The 16,758-nt window shown below is 33.0% G+C and overlaps 4 protein-coding genes and 3 pseudogenes across 7 annotated transcripts; 5 read left to right on the forward strand and 2 right to left on the reverse strand.

The window, feature by feature from the left end:
• Positions 1–1,973: 1,973 nt before the first annotated feature.
• AT5G27480 lies at positions 1,974–4,109 on the forward strand (annotated as a pseudogene; the record flags this gene model as incomplete). The annotated part of the gene is made up of 1 exon: positions 1,974–4,109.
• Positions 4,110–5,279: 1,170 nt separating this feature from the next.
• Positions 5,280–7,188, reverse strand: AT5G27490 (Integral membrane Yip1 family protein). Its single transcript, NM_122631.4, has 6 exons — positions 7,036–7,188; positions 6,862–6,901; positions 6,573–6,653; positions 6,211–6,400; positions 5,871–6,138; positions 5,280–5,781 (listed from the first exon to the last, which is right to left on the reverse strand). Exons 1-6 carry the CDS (start codon positions 7,096–7,098, stop codon positions 5,575–5,577), a joined length of 849 nt encoding a protein of 282 aa, NP_198101.2. The 5' UTR covers positions 7,099–7,188; the 3' UTR covers positions 5,280–5,574.
• AT5G27493 (uncharacterized protein) lies at positions 5,639–5,991 on the forward strand (the record flags this gene model as incomplete). Its single annotated transcript, NM_001344013.1, has 2 exons — positions 5,639–5,810; positions 5,879–5,991. 2 exons carry the CDS (start codon positions 5,639–5,641, stop codon positions 5,989–5,991), a joined length of 285 nt encoding a protein of 94 aa, NP_001330732.1.
• Positions 7,189–8,797: 1,609 nt separating the features above from the next.
• AT5G27495 (Defensin-like (DEFL) family protein) lies at positions 8,798–9,210 on the forward strand. The gene is made up of 2 exons (NM_001036875.5): positions 8,798–8,906; positions 9,008–9,210. Exons 1-2 carry the CDS (start codon positions 8,822–8,824, stop codon positions 9,163–9,165), a joined length of 243 nt encoding a protein of 80 aa, NP_001031952.1. The 5' UTR covers positions 8,798–8,821; the 3' UTR covers positions 9,166–9,210.
• Positions 9,211–10,580: 1,370 nt separating this feature from the next.
• Positions 10,581–11,889, forward strand: AT5G27500 (annotated as a pseudogene; the record flags this gene model as incomplete). The annotated part of the gene is made up of 3 exons: positions 10,581–10,748; positions 10,834–11,034; positions 11,695–11,889.
• Positions 11,890–13,316: 1,427 nt separating this feature from the next.
• AT5G27505 lies at positions 13,317–14,870 on the reverse strand (annotated as a pseudogene; the record flags this gene model as incomplete). Its single annotated transcript has 1 exon — positions 13,317–14,870.
• Positions 14,871–15,617: 747 nt separating this feature from the next.
• On the forward strand, positions 15,618–16,523 carry AT5G27510 (Protein kinase superfamily protein; the record flags this gene model as incomplete). Its single annotated transcript, NM_122633.1, has 1 exon — positions 15,618–16,523. One exon carries the CDS (start codon positions 15,618–15,620, stop codon positions 16,521–16,523), a length of 906 nt encoding a protein of 301 aa, NP_198103.1.
• Positions 16,524–16,758: the final 235 nt, after the last annotated feature.

A 16,758-nucleotide genomic window follows, 5' to 3' on the forward strand; every position in this document is an offset into this window, starting at 1 on the left:
GTTTCAAAAGTTACTAACTCACAAGATTATAACACGTGGCAGTAAAATAAAATAGATATTTAAATAGTCGCCAAAAACTATTATGCTAATTTTAACTAAAGAAAATAGATATTTAAATAAACTATCTATTTAATATACATCTAAATATTATACTTATTTACTTTAAAAAATTTATATATAAAATTATATTTATATCAGATCATATATATTTCTTTGTTGATATTAAAAAAATAATTAACAATAAAAAAAATTTAACTAATAAAAAAAAAAAAATCCATCAAAGATATATTTATTATCATAAAAGTTGAAGTTATTTGTTTTTAAAGACGTCTACATAGGATTTAGAACGACCAATCGAGAGCTGCCACATCAATAGTTAACATATTTAACATCTAATTAGTTAGCATTTTTGAAAATAGAAAATAGCATCTAATTAATTTACATTTTTGAAAATAATAATTACTTCTACTTTAAAATGACCTTTCAAATGTACGAGAAACGTAATAGACGTACGAGAGAAGTAAGCTGACCTTTCAAGGCTTTAATAGATTCTCTCAAGATATTCCACTCCTTTGATCAACCTTTGTTCTTAATATTTCTCGTTCATTTTATTTCAGTGCTCTAGTATTTCCCGATCAGAGTCGACGTTCGTACGTATCTTACTCTTATTTCGATAAATAATTAAACATATAATAACCGTATGCTTGTAATCATCAAAATCTAATTGGAGTTTTCATATTTTGACAACCTCAGAGATTTCCAGAGTAAAGAGGTACGTAATTAGACTAAGCATATTGTGCATGTGTGTATACCTAGCTCCTTTTTAATGAAGGAAACAAAAATACATATATTAAATTCAATTATACATTTTAGATTATTGATCTCGATTTTTTTTTGTCACGTGACAGTATCTACTCTAAACTTTTCAGCAACTGAAAGCTGAGAACGATATTGTTCTTCAACTAACCAAGTCTCAAATTCTTTCTCTTCTTTCATTATTGAATAACTATATTATTTGCACTAATTCGGAAGTTGATTTTCTTTATTTTTTTCTTCAATATCACTAGATAAGGCCTGCCAATTTAGGCGGGTGTAAGATACAAAAATAAATTTTAATCGATAGTATTTGAATTTTGTATAGTAGTCAATATGCACGCCAATTTTAATCGATCCGTTTGGGAGACACGCGGATCCTGATTTAAACAAGATGGGTCTCTATTCAGTTGCTTCAGAACGCGTTTTAACATATTTGGCCCATTAACACTTCATTCTCTACTCCTAAAGATCCTGAAAAGCTCAATATTTTGCCTCCGAAACCAAGATATTCGCTCAAGGCAAGTCTGTTTCTTGAAGATATTCTGCAAATCACAACGAAATAGGTATGATTCCTATATTCGATTGAGATAGTATATTTAGATATGATATAGATTACCTAAAAATCCGCAAGTCCAGGACCAATCTTAACGATCTTGCCAAGCTCAATATTTTGCCTCATCTCCAAGATATTTACTGTTTCTTGAAGATATTCTGCAAATCGCCACCAAATAGGTATGATTCCTATATTCGATTGAGATAATATATTTAGTTATGATTGAGATTACCAAAAAATCCGGTTGTGATTTAGGGTTTCATTTCTAATTCCTAACCGTATAAATACTCAATCAATAACATCAATTCCGTCAGCATTACTTTTATTCGCAGCCTATCACATAGTCAACGAGTTTACCTTTAGATTTAACGTATCTTAGTGATGTCAAGCCTTTCAAAACAAATTGGCGTGTCCGAGTCAAGATCCTTCATCTGTGGAGGCAAACCAAAGATGCATCAGGAGAAACGTTAAATGTCATCATATGTGATGAAAATGTATGCTTGAGTGCTATTGATTAAATATATAAATCTATATTTATTCAAGAAGTTTGATTGTAACATGTTCTAATGTATTTTTTTATTTGGTTTTGATATAGAGATCTAAGATGCAGGTCACCCTTAGAAAGCATTATATTGGCAAGTTTCAGAGGTCAATAAAGGTCGGTGATTGGAAGATCATTGATAACTTCACTTTGAGTCCTTCGACTGGCAAGTACAAGATATCGAGTTTGAGCTATCGAATGGGCTTTAACCACAACACAGATGTGATTAAATGTGATCCTGTATCAGATAGTGTTTTCCTTGATCTTGCAGATTTTGAAGGGGTTAAGACCGAGAGTTATGATGAGAATGTTCAAATTGGTACGTATTTTCTAAATTCCCAATCATTCTTTAACTCAAACAAACCAGAGCACACAGATTTTGCATAATTTAAGAGAGTATTTTAATAATATAAGACATATTAGGTCAAGTGGTCAGTGTGGGGAAAGTGGATGAGATTGTGGCTCAAAACAAACCAAACAAAAAACTAGAGTTTCAAATAAGAGATGGCAGGCAAGTCTTCTCAATTGTTCTACATATTTTGATTCATAATAACTATGTTTTCAAACAAGTAATATTGATATCGTTTGTTGCTATATTGAAGCAATGAGCGTTTGTCTTGTACTTTGTGGGGTGTGTTTGCTGAGAAAGTATTTAGTGCTTTAAAAAGTGTAAAGCATGACGAGAAGACAGTGGTTCTGATACGCTATGCTAAAATCAATAATTTTAAAGGTATCCACTCTTTCCTTAACTATGTCTAAATTAAACCTATTGGATGTATATGTGCATGTCTTAGTTAACATATATTGTATAATTCTGTTAACTAGGTGAAATTAGTATTGCAAGTGCTTTTGATGTTTCAGAAGTGATAATCAATCCAGTTCATGTTCCTGAGGTTGAGCTGTTCGTGAAATCGTATGTGCAAAATATAATATGACCTTCTTTGTTCTGTTTAAATTTACAAACATGTTAACCAGATAAAAGCTTATTTGCAGACTACTAAGTGATGGCCTTGCTCTCACTATTCAGGATAATTATGTGAGCCGTGACATTATTAAGTTAAATCAGATAATTTTTTGTTTATCCTGCCAAAACAATTGTTGATTTACTTCATGGGAGAGATGTAAGTATATTTTCACTAATTCCTAAATGATGTCACGTTTAGTTTAAGTACCTATAATTGTTATTGTATTGAAAATTAGGTTGGATAATGGAGAATACTTGGTTCTATTTTTGCCATTGATACCGATTGGGGATGGTTCTATTTTGGATGTCCTAAATGTAACAGAAAAACTGAGCTGGTTAAAGAATCAACCAGCACTGTTAAGAGGATCCAAGCACCTACGAAACCTAAGTTCTGGTGTGACAAATGTCAGGAGAGCATCATAAATGTGGAGGCAAGGTAAGAATTACTCTTTTATTTTGTAAAAGATAAAAACAAATTATGGTTTCTAGAAGTCCTTGCAGCAAATAAACAGGTTTATAAGTGTATATTAATTTAATATGTACAATACATTTTACTCCACGTACAAGCTTCATGTTCGTGTAATGGACGAGACAGCTGAAATTAAACTCATGGTGTTTAAAAATAATACAACCAAATTTATTGGAAAAACTTTTGAAGAGTTACTGGATGGACAATACAAAGAGGTATTATTTTATATACTGTCATTCAATTATTAGCTATATGTCTATGGTAGAATGAAGAGTACTAATGTGAGACATGTGTATAGATTGAAGATCCTACGATCATACCTGATGTCATTAAAAATTTGTGTGGAAAGACATTCCATTTTCTGGTCAGTGTTGAGAAAACCAATATTTATGGTGGTAAGGATATTTACAAAGTTACAAAGGTGCATCTTAGAACAGACATAACCAAAGAAGAATCAGGTTTGCTTGAAGACACTCAGGATGATCCACTAACAATTGGGTCTGAGGAACATGTATGATAAAAAAAACTTAATACAATTTGTTATGGTTATTAAGTGTTTTGTACTCATATACCATATTATATTTCTGTTCTGTCTAATAGGGTAAAAAGCTAAAGAAGGAGTAGTTGAAGAGATTGAGCCTCAAACCTCAAAAGCTAAAGGATCAACCAAAGTGAAGACAATAAGTATTAAGAACATTTTCAATTTTTATGTTGTTTTATACATTTACATGTATTTATACATTTACATGTATTTCTATTTTTCAGAGGTATTTTATTGAAAAGTTTTCACTATCTTTGTTCTACTATATATTTTTGAAATTATTCCAAACTCTATTTTCTTATTGAATAGTAAAGAATCGGTTTCAAGGTTATACTGAAACTGATGAAAATATCAAAAGATCTTTAAAATTTTATAGTCAATATACTTGCATCTATATTAAAAAAAAAATGAAAAGTAAGATGTGATATATCATAATTTTTGTGATTAATCTGTATTTTCAAAAATAGGGTTTATCAATGAACCTTGAAACCCTCAAAATAATTCAAAAAAAAGTAATCATTCATTGGGTGAAATTTGAAAAATCAGAGAAGATATAATTATTTTCGGAAAAAAGAAGTTACGTTTATTGGAAAGATCAATAGACTCTCCTCTTATCTCATTCATTTTCCACAAAAAAGAAAACACTAAGAAGAAAAAGAGTTATTCTGGAAATGTCAAATTTCAAGAACTTCTCTGACTTGCGTCCTAAAAAACGAAAAGTTCTGTATGTGTTAAGCTATTGAGGTTGTGGAATTGGCCTCCTAATTATTTCGGGGAAGAACCTACTATGATTTTAGTTGATGAGCAGGGATGAAAAATCTATTTACAGTTTTTATTTCAAGTTTAGTTGTTATTTACTGGATCTCTTGAATATAAACATCCATACAATATCTTCACTGAGATTTTATACTTTATATATTTAGAAAAGACAATGCTTATGATTTTGAATACTTTATATATCTTCACTGAGATTTTATATATGATCTCTGGGACATCGAATCGATGCATTGTCTCCTCTACATGCATACAAAGAAGAACTGATTTCTACATTAAGAGAAGGAAAATGGTATATACTCTCAAACTTCAAAGTGGTTGTACCTAACCCAGTTGACAGATTCTCTTCTCATGTGTTCCAAATTGAGTTTTTGAAAAACACTATATTTTGTTAATACAAAATAAATACCCTAATACAATTAAAATGTCATAGTACAATAGTTTCCAAAAATCTTCGAAATTTATATATCAAATTTTAACACTCGGGTGAAGCACGAATTATCAATCTAGTATATTGTAAAATTTGAATGTGTATGATTAAAATTTTGTTAAATACAAAAATTATTAAAATAAATATTAAAATAAATGTGTGGATCATGGTTTACTATTTAAAATTTAAATATTATAAATAAATATTTGAAGAAATTTTATATTACAACCATCTAGATAGGCGGGACTTAACTAGTTTAATATACGATCTCTACATTGTGTGTCAAAGCATATTCTGTTGATGATAACAAATGAAAGAAGAATCGTGCATCACAGATTCAGTCTCTAGTTTACAAAAATTGGACAGTCTCCAAGGTATAATAACTCTTTCCTTTTATGCTCTATACGGGATATTTGAATTGTGCCTTAGCTAAACCACCGGAAAAGAAGAAAAAAAAAACATAGCTTCTTCCCCTGAGGGAATAATTTATACGGTGACAGTGAACAGATATAGCTTCAGCACTACTGAGAGAGCGAGCTGTAGAAGAAATATGCTGACCACAATCAAGAACCATCTCTCTCCTGCAGAGTTAATATGTGCTTTGAGATTCAATGCTACAAATGTAGCAGACATGAATCCAGCTAAACCCGCAATAACCCATCTGAAGATCTCTAATGGCACAACAGAGAGACACTGCAGAAACGACATTTTCTTAGTCTCGGGTTTTTCCACATTGGATGTCTCATTGGGAGTAAAAAGAGGAATTTGTAAAACTAACTAACCAATGCAGGGATGAAGACGAATAGGGAATATCCGTATAGACAGAAGAGTTGGACTAAGCCTGATGGTGCAGAGAAGTACTTGAGAACAACGTATAATGCGAGAGGGACAATAGTTACATAACCGTAGAAAACTCCTGCAGACCAAGTCACCAGATTAATATCGTAGTTCCATTCCTGTTTCTTCAATTTGTGTGCTATGTATGTAACAAATGTTCCTATGGATGCTGCTACAAAGATCAATGTTGTGCATATCCAGAATGGCCCGTACCTGTAATCCACGCAACAAACTCCTTCAAAATCAGTCCACTTAGCTAAAAAACTGTAACGACTCGACTCTTACAAATCAGGGTTGTTGGCTGTCTTTTCCGTAAATGTTCCTCTAAACGGAAAGAGCGATTCTTTGAGTCTCTCTACGACATCTGAAGTGTCCACATCAAAGTAAGGCTTGTAAGCACCAACAGTGAATCTATGAAGCCAACCACTAGACTGAGGTTCATCTGTAGTACCATTCACAGGCCTCGAAAATGTATCTGCCACCGGTTGAAAGTCGATAAGATTAGCCAATAAGGCATACAAAACTCAGTCAATCAACATAAAGAAGTGGATGAACAAGTCCTCATATCCTACATTTCTCAGTCAACTTCTAACTAAAAAACGAGCAAAACTCCGTAAAATCGTAACTCAATCGAAAGGAGAAGTTACCGTCAGCATCTCGAGGAGGATTAGTACCACCAGAAATCTTTCCCTGAGTAGCAGATGGAGGAAACGTTTGTAGATTTGAGTCTGCATTTACAATGTATCCCTCAATCAAATCACAGAACAATATATAACACACACAATTGCTAAATCTTATCGTTATTCAAATTTTATAAACCTTAGATTGAAAATTCCTTCAACGCACTAAATACAAAATGTCTCTAAGCTCTTCCTAGTTCCGTTCTATCACCGATTCAAAACTAATACATTCTTACGAGAATACGAAAATGTTTACCTGCGAATTTGACGGTGACATGTCCAGGATCTGGAACAGCCTACGATGGATAATGGAAACTAGATCTGATCAGATTGAGATAAGAAACGAGAATCGACAATGCAATCCAATGGACAAGTGTAAAGAGAAGGATCACAGAAACATATGAACGAATCAGATAACGAAAGAGCTTACGGGTACAGATCCAGAAACTTTCTGGTGATCGATGTTCGTGTAGCTTCCACCGGACATCATCATCTTCGTTCTTCTTTTTCTCTTTCTCACAGCTGAAACAACAGAAATAACACAAACCCTCTTTCTCGTTTAGTAGCAATCAAACCATTTTTTTTATATACAGGGTTTTTAATTAGGGGAAATATCATTTTCTTTTTTTTTTGTCATCCGATTTTAATTAAATCTCAAGCGAGTCAAATCTAATCAATGTTGTTTACATAAGTGATATGAAGCGTTCAGTGCAAACTTTTCGCGCCAAATCTGGAGAAATATTATTTAAATCATGACTTTACAATTTTTGTTATTTGTTATTTTGGTGGTTTAAAACATAAACTCGAATCTTGTTATTTAAATTCTTAATTTTATATTGATTTTTATTTTAATCACGAATTTTTGTTGATAAAACCAAATAAGACAAATTGTTAACTACGTAAACAGAGATGTCATCGACGAAGTGTCATCGCCCTTCTTCTAGCGTCCTACGTAAACCAGTAAGGCTTCTAACGCTCTTGATCTGTCGCATTTGGGTGTTTTAACAATTAGCTAAAGCCCTTCTGCTCTTGCAACACATTCTTGTAGAAGAATAGATTCGAACGTCATCGCTTCATTTTCTCCTGCCGCTTTATTGCTTAGGTCGAGAAGAGGGACCGAAAATTTGGTTTTAATTAACCGATTTTATGTGTCCATGTTTTTTTATTCTTTTTTGCTATGGATTCATACTTTTAGGTTTCAAATTATGTTTGTAACCTAAACTGTTTTCATTTTATGAAATATTTACAATTTAGCAAAAAAAAAAAAAAAAATCTTCTTCTACACGAGTATGATTATTTTCATCTCACTCTTTAAAAACTAAACAATGATACTATCTGTTAGCTCCAGTTAACGATGTGTCTCAATTGGCTTAGTCAACCAGAATTCGAGATTAAATAAAAAGTCAACATAAAATTGAAGATTTAAATCATCAGATTCATATAAAATTAAAAATTTAAATTACCAGGTACAGATTTTATGTTTTAAACCAATAAAAACGGTAAAATAATATTTAAATAACATTGATTAAATCAAAGTTTTTTATTATGTTTTTTTTATTAGAAAAACAAAATCACAAAATTTTGTAGCTTTACCGTGCATATAAATTAAGTACATCAATACATTTAACTCAAAAATCACATGCTATATAAAATTAGTAATCAATTGTATAATTTCTTATACATATATATCATCTTAAAAAATAGTATAATAATTATTTTTTGAGGTTTAGTAGAGAATAAACAAAAGTCTTCTTATAATAAACAAAAGTTTTTTTTATAATAAACTTCTCTTTCTTAACATCAAATCATATAATTTTTTCTAACATGGCAAGATATCTCTAATCGTTACACTTGATACGTATTGTGATCGTGTTAATTACTAACTCTTAGAAACCAAAATATATACAATAAGATATTACTATAAATACATATATATTAATTTTTATATAATTTATTATCAAACATATATACAAGGACATTTATTTCTACAAAAAGATAGTATTCATAAGTACAAATAGATTTTATTGATCACACTAATGTTCAAATATTTTTATGTAAGAAAATCATCCTAATATAGTTTCTTTTGATTATAATCTGAGGAGATAAACTAAAAGATTTTCTTGCTTTTTCGTTTTTGACTTCAAAATATATATATAATACAACCATTTGTAACAAAGCATAAACATCAAAAACAAAATTAAGTCAAAATCATAGAAATGACTATTAGCAAGAAAATGTTAATCGTGTTTGTCCTGACTATCTTCGTTGTATCTTTTGGTCATTGCTCTGATAGTTTTCCTGGTACTATTTTTCATTATGCAAATGTTTACTTTTATGTGTAAATAAATATGGGTCTATTGATTTTTTTTATTAACGGTTGTTTAATGATTATTGTTAAATAGGTTTAGGATTAAAGAAGCAAGCACATAAACAATGCTACAGTCCAGACCTGTGTACGGGAGGAGACAGCAAATGTGATATATGTTGTGTTCTTATAAGTGGTGTATACTACGGTAAATGTATTCAAAGCAAATGTCATTGTTTGAATAAGACTAAATAATCTAATCAACTATATGTATCCGCTAATAATATTATAATCTAATTTTCTTTGCTAAAAACAAATTTCATAATCTTTAATAATTATGAAAGAGGAATAAAGATAATTTAGAAGTCAATGTAAGATAAATAAAATAAAATAAAGTTTAATTTTTTAGAAAGATGATTCAGCCGGACTAGATCTGGGGTTCAAAATATTAACAAGCGGTGGAGCATGTAGTTTAATTCGATACAACGCGTAGAACCTTAATTACATCATCTCCAACAATGACCTTCATTTTAAGGGTCATAAACTTTCAAAATAAGGATTTGAGGGTTGAGTTAGTCAATTCTACACAACTCTTTGAATTTGATGTAAAGACAGGAGATTTTATTCCAAAGATGTGATCTTAGAGTTCGTTTACACTAACTATACCATTAGTGGGAACTTTGCTTTAATCCAACAACAAAACCTCAAATTAATCTATTTCTAAAACTTTTTTGTGTTTACATAATAGATCTCAATATTAACAATAATTTGTTATAATGATAAAACTTCATAAAAAAAACTAATATGTACATTTCAAAAATAATTATATAAAAAAATATTAGAAAAACAAAAATTTACATGTTACTAAAAAATTATATATAAACTAGAAAAGAAACATAAAATAAAACTTGTGTGTTTATTTCATGTATATATTATTGTAATGTTAATTTTAATGTTTGTTAAATTGTTTAATGTAATATTATTGTTTTTAAACGTTATATTTTTTTATATTTCAATAACTTCAATTTTAATTTTAATATATTTAAATTCATATCAATATATTTGAAATAATTGAATTAAATATAATTATTTGTAAGATATATACACCATAAAGATTAAAATTCAATATAAAAAAAAAATTGAAGATGTGAATAGTGCACTCTCGAATTATAGTCATTTCTCAAGTATATGATGTTATCTACAACGTTTCTCGTCATTGTTCGACTTGGTATTAAGACATTTGCAGTTTTCAAATGTAATTCTTACTAACTTTATTCGTGATTTAAAATGAGAAAAATGTCATTTAAATCACCACTTCGCCATTTGTGGTGATTTAAATCATGAATTTTGTTGCTTGTGATTAAAATCATTAAGTATGTGTTGACTTCAAATAAAAGCTATAACTTTAGTTGACAAAGCCAAATTAGTCACATCGTTAACTAACTAAACGGAGCAATTAAACGCAGTGATTTGTCCGTTAATAAGTCCGTTTAAGATGCAAACGACGTCGTCCTGCTTTTGAAACAAAAACTCCCAAATTGAATCGAACCCTAGAATTCAAAATTGAAATCAGATATCGCAAACCCCCAAATTCTCTCTTGTCTAATTCTTTCTGTTTCTTCTCGAATCTCGATCTCAAATCTCGATTTCATTTTAATTTTTTGATTCTGATGAATTCGAGCTCCGAGACATCAGTGGGTGGCCGTGGAATCCCGACGAAGTGTGTATGTGGGTTGGGTGTAACGAAATTCACCTCGAAATCACAAGACAATCCTGGCCGACCGTTCTTCCGTTGTATAAGCAAAAGAGATCCTAGCTCGTGGAAAAACAAGAAAGATGTAAGGAGGTATTTGGTTGTTTATGTTGTTTTTCTGTGAAATGGGAAGCTAGATTTGTTGTTTATGATAGGATCACTTGTTTAAGTGGGTGGAGGATGCTGTGTATGAGGAGGTTGAAGATGTATTGCCAAACCTAGGAATCATGGCAAATGAGATTGTTAAAGCTAGATCCGAGGTTAATGAGATTGTTAATGAGTTGAGTGCTTCTATTCAAGAATTGAAAGAAGATGCAATGTGTAGCAAAATGGAAATCCGGAAGTTGAAAGTGTTGGTGAAAGTCTCTTTGGTGTGTGTTTGTTTAATGACAATTGTCATTGCTTACCAAATGTTTGGTAAAGCAACAGAAACAAGCTTTGTTCTAGGTCATTAGTGTAAGGATTGTATTAGTTTGTCTTGGATTTTGTCTTGGTGTATGTTCTTGTCGGATTTATGTTCTTGTTGGATTAAGTTCTTGTTGGATTAAGTTCTTGTTGGATTGTATGTTTGGTAATGAATGATGGATTTTATCTATGTTTTTGTTGGATTCTATGTTTGGAAATGAATGATGGATTGTGCTAGTCATAAGCATTTCTCTTGTTTTTCTTTAATTTTGTTAGCAATGGTTTAACTCTTTTGCATTTCAACACTCTTGTTAACAACACAAATCATTCTAAAACAAGTCAACATAAGCCGCATTTCAACATTCTTGTTAAGAAAAACATGTTTTGAAACAAACTTACAACAAGTTTCGTTTATAAACCAAAATAAGCCAACATGTTTTGAAACAAACTTAAAACAAGTTTAGCAACCAAAATAAGCCGCATCATAGTCTTGTGTTTAGAAACCAAAATAAGCCGCATCATAGTCTTGGTTAGAAACTTAAAACATCACTTTCATTCTTCTTATCTTGAGCATTCAAACCATGACCGCCACCCTCCTAATCCTTGTTGCCTCGGCTGTGCTTGAGTCTGTTTCCATTGTGGTGCGTGTGTCTGTTGTGCTTGTGTCTGTGGTTGCGTGTGTGGTGCTCGCCTCCTTGGTGCTTGCCTCCTCTGTGTTTGTGGTGCGTGTGTCTGCGGTGGTTGCATATGCGATGACTGAGAGGCCTGTGATCCTTGCGAGGCTTGAGATCCGTCCCATGTTTGTCTTTGGCCAAACATGATATTCCTTGGTTCCTGATTCAAAGAGAATTAGACTATGTAAAAGAAAGTATGAAGCATCATTATATTAGGGGTTGCCTGATTTTATAGTCATAAACTAATTGCATTCTCAGCTTTTCCCCTTATACTTTTTGCTCATGAAATTTTCACCATAAACTTTGATAATTCTTTAAATTACAACATGTACTTTCGGATTCATCCTTAAAAATACATTTCCAATTGAACCGGTCATTAAACCGGGATTAACTACAAATCCGCGTTTACTGTACCGCGATTGCGATTTATTTGATTAATCTCCTATATCCGTTAAGAAAAGGGTTGACTAATTTTATAGCCATAAACTAATTGCATTCTCAGCTTTTCCCTCCACACTTTTTGCTCCTGAAATTTTCACCATAAACTTTGATAATTCTTTAAATTGCAACATGTACTTTCAGATTCATCCTTAAAAAATTCGTTTCCAATTGAACCGGTCATTAAACCGAAATTAACCACAAATCCGCGTTTACTGTGCCGCTATTGTGATTTACCCAACTAATCACCCACACCGTTAAGAAAACAACGTTGTTTTGTAAGCCTACAATGGAGCTTCAAGAAACACCACATGGAGCCGATAGAGTCACACTCACACGGAGAAGCAGTCTATGTGATCAATGAGAGTAGTTATAATTCTTTATTCATTTAGATTGTCATTGAAACAATCTTCAACCTCTTTTGTCTATTTTGGATGATGTATTTTCGGAAGTTGATTTTCTTTAGGATGTTATTGTTTAGGTTGACTGTTTGATTTGGAGTCTTAGCTATCCTCATGATTAGGAGTTTTATCTATTTCGATTTGTCATTTTCCTTACCAATTAACACAACACATAACATATATAGATAGATTCACATTACAAAACAAAGACAAAACGACGTCGTTTTCGTAACGGGTGTGGGATTAGTCTGGTAAATCACAATAGCGGTACAATAAACGCGGATTTGTGGTTAATCTCGGTTTAATGACCGGTTCAATTAGAAACGTATTTTTAAGGATGAATCTGAAAGTACATGTTGCAATTTAAAGAATTATCAAAGTTTATGGTGGAAATTTCAGGAGCAAAAAGTCTGGGGGGAAAAGCTGAGAATGCAATTAGTTTATGGTTATAAAATCAGCCAACCTTTTTCTTAACATATATAGGTGATTAATCGGGTAAATCGCAATCGCGGTACAGTAAACGCGGATTTGTGGTTAAACCCGATTTAATGACCGGTTCAATTGGAAATGTATTTTTAAGGATGAATCTGAAAGTACATGCTGTAATTTAAAAAATTATCAAAGTTTCTGGTGGAAATTTCAGGAGCAAAAAGTGTAGGGGGAAAAGCTGAGAATGCAATTAATTTATGGCTATAAAATCAGCCAACCGTTATATTAGACAATATAAAGAAAGTATCAAACTTGATCCTTCCTTGGTCTTCCTCTTGGTCTTTTTGGTTGCACTTCAGCAGTCGGGTTTGAGCAAGATAACCTATTGTGCCCGTCTTGTTTGCAGTTTCCACATGTCATGACCCTATTCTTGAGTGACATTCTGGTGGTTGTGGTTGATGTCTTAGCTTCATACCTTCCTCTCCGCCTAGCATGGTTAGGTGGTCTACCAGGATTTCCTTTCCTCCATGATGGTGGCAAGACTCCTAATCTATTCATCCTAGCCATTCTATCTGACCTTGAACAGGCTCAATACCATCTGCATACGTTAGCTGCCACATTCTTGTTGTGTACCATTCACTAACATAATCTTCAACCTTCTGCTTCTTTGCTATGATCACTGAAGCAGCATGAACAAAAGGAATATCAGTCATCTGCCACTTAATGCAGCCGCATGTAAGCTTGTCCATATCAACAGAATATTTTTCATCATGCAACTCTACCTCATGTTTATTGTGCCTAGCCATTCTTCTTACGCAAAACTGTGACCCTTCTATCATTTTCTCTATCTTCATATGAGCTCTCTTAGTGAATCTGGTCCTTAATCTACCAGCAATTATATGTCTCTTCCCATTCCTAACCATACACTGCTGCCTAATCTCTTCAAGCATTTCCAATAAGGGTTTCCTCCTAGCTTGCCGTATGGTTCTATTAAAAGACTCACTGAGGTTGTTCAAGTTATCATTGCAACATGTACCTACTCTAAAGAAAGCTCTAGACCATGTCATCGGATTGGTGCTTAATAGAGAAGTATAGGCACCGGGATTATACTTCTGCAGTGCTTCCATATTTTTTGCATATTGGCCTGCTGTGTAGCTGCGTGCAATCCTCCAAAACAGTCGTTGAAGTTCCATGTTATGACTATCTCTCTTCCAATTATCCATGATATGTTTTGCACATTGACGATGCTCAGCTTCTAGAAGAATGTTGTGTATAACCTTCACAAGTCCCTACAAAAATAACACAGAAGTTAGAAGATATAGCATTCCAATTTATCTTCAAAAATAACACATACTAACCAATTGTTTGTCAGATATGACAGCCATATCTTTTCCATCTTGAAGCCCTAAAGTACTTGATAGCAACTTCATAAACCAATCCCAATTGTCGTCATTCTCTATCTCAACCACAGCCCAAGCAAGAGGCACTATCCTATTGTCTCCAACACCAACTTCTTTATTCAAGTCATCCTGATTTCCGTCTTCATCTTCACTGTCTTCCTCGCCAGCAGCTTCGTATCCAATTTCATCACAATCTTCATCACCAGCAACATCACAGTCATCACAGGTTTTTTCAGCAGCAAAATACGAACACTGCTCTAAGGGAACAGGCTCACCTCTGTAAAGCATAAGAGATTGACATTCACCGGGAGTCGATTGCTTACGAGCATCGTCTAGAGCCGACGATTTTGTACTAGCATCGTCGAGAGCCGTCGATTTGGGGGCAGACGGTTCGACAACAGTTGGTTCCTCATCCCTCTTTCGTTTGGGACGAGGCTTACTCTTCTTTCGCGGAGCCATCAGTCAAGTTAGGGTGAATTTGAAGAAGAAAAGAAGAAGAGATTTGGGGATTAGGGTTTCTTATTTCTGATTTCAATTTCGATTTCTAGGGATCGATTCAATTTGGGGATTTTTGTTTCAAAAGCAGGACGACGTCGTTTGCATCTTAAACGGACTTATTAACGGACAAATCATTGCGTTTAATTGCTCCGTTTGGTCAGTTAACGTTGTGACTAATTTGGCTTTATCAACCAAAATTACAGCTTTTATTTGAAATCAATACATACTTAGTGATTTTCTTCACAAACTACAAAGTTCATGATTTAAATCACCACAAATGGCCAAATGGTGATTTAAATGACATTTTTCCGGATTTAAAATAGGTCTCAATTGATATTTACATGGAGCTTTTATCTATGTGGTGGACATATTTTTCATCGTATTTTACCAAAAACAAAAAAAAAAAAGTTCGCATCGTAACGCCAAAAAATAAGAGGAAAAATAAAACAAAAGCCTGAATTACATCAACGGACGAGATCTAACACACTTATCACAAAAAGTCAAAAGAGAATCGGGATATATATTTATCCAACGAATAAAAAACTTCTACTTAAATAAATGTTGAGATCGAGGTCACCGACTTAAAGAACCCTAACCTCTATAAAATTTCCTTTTTCTTCTCTCACACTTTCAGGTTCTATAACTCGTTTCGAATTTGAAGAAACAAACCCTAGATAGAACACAACTCTGTATCTGTTGCATTCCAAAGATGAAACTAAACGAAGAATACGTCAAGTTTTTAGGTGAAGGTGCTTATAGTTTCGTTGATCTCTTCAAGTACACAAAAAGCGACGGCTCTTCTTTTCACGCCGCCGTAAAAAGCTCCGATGATGAAAACTCTCTCCTTAAAGAATTTCATATTCTTTCCGAACTCAAAGGATGTCCAAGAATCATACAATGCTTTGGTAACGACTTGGAAGAGGGTTTCGACGATAAAGGAAACAGAGTCTACAAGTTGCTTCTCGAGTACGCATCCGAAGGTAGTTTAAGCGATTTCATGAACAATTGCGTGGATAGAAAGTTACCAGACTTGATGATTAGAGACTTCACGCGTATGATTCTCCAAGGTTTGGTATCGATTCATAGCCACGGTTATGTTCATTGCGATCTCAAGCCAGAAAATGTCCTTGTCTTCCCTTGTGGAGATTCTTACGAAGTGAAGATTTCTGATTTTGGACTCTCATTACAAGTCGGAGAAGTTCCTGATCACTGGAAAATCGAATACCCGTTTGTTGGAACGCTTAACTACATGCCTCCGGAGTCTCTACATGACGGTGTTGCCAATAAAACCCTAGATTTGTGGTCATTAGGGTGTTTAGTGTTGGAGATGTATGTGTGTAAGAAGCCATGGATAGGGTTTATACCTGAGGATTTTGTGTATATCCTCTCTAATGGTAACCCTCCAGAGATTCCCGAGAGTTTGCCTTGCGACGCAAGGGCGTTTATTCAAAAGTGTTTCTCAAGGAACCCTAAGGAGAGAGGTACTGCGTCTGAGCTGCTGTCTCATCGGTTTTTGCGTCAAGAAAAATCGAAATTGAAGATGATTTCTCCATTCAACCTGCTAAAGTTTAAGAAATTTTTAAACAAGCTCTTGAGGTTGAAGAATTTCCTCTGAAATTCTGTGATGAATTTACTCTATTACTCTTAGTTAGTATGTTGATCCAAGTTACATGTTGATGTTGTAAGTAGATCAACTTACATTACGATGCAAATATAGATCTTAATCTCTTAATCTGTATGTAATGACACTACTAATATAGTTTTTCTCTGAAGAATTTGTGTCTTCGTTGCTTAGTTTATCTCTGAAGAATTTGTTCTGTCTCTCTCTATGCGAGATTGTGGTGTTTTTA

This window comes from Arabidopsis thaliana, chromosome 5 (assembly GCF_000001735.4).
Source record: "Arabidopsis thaliana chromosome 5, partial sequence".
In the NCBI taxonomy this organism is placed as follows: Eukaryota; Viridiplantae; Streptophyta; class Magnoliopsida; order Brassicales; family Brassicaceae; genus Arabidopsis; species Arabidopsis thaliana.

Bases quoted from the DNA above. Each gene is read 5' to 3' on its own strand.
- AT5G27490 (NM_122631.4), bottom strand. From the start codon at position 7,098: ATGATGATGTCCGGTGGAAGCTACACGAACATCGATCACCAGAAAGTT. The intron at 6,902-7,035 runs GTAAGCTCTTTC...TATCCATCGTAG, and splicing joins AAGTTTCTGGATCTGTACCC to GCTGTTCCAGATCCTGGACA. The intron at 5,782-5,870 runs GTTAGTTAGTTT...TCGTTTCTGCAG, and splicing joins TCGTCTTCATCCCTGCATTG to TGTCTCTCTGTTGTGCCATT.
- AT5G27495 (NM_001036875.5), top strand. From the start codon at position 8,822: ATGACTATTAGCAAGAAAATGTTAATCGTGTTTGTCCTGACTATCTTC. The intron at 8,907-9,007 runs GTACTATTTTTC...ATTGTTAAATAG, and splicing joins TTGCTCTGATAGTTTTCCTG to GTTTAGGATTAAAGAAGCAA.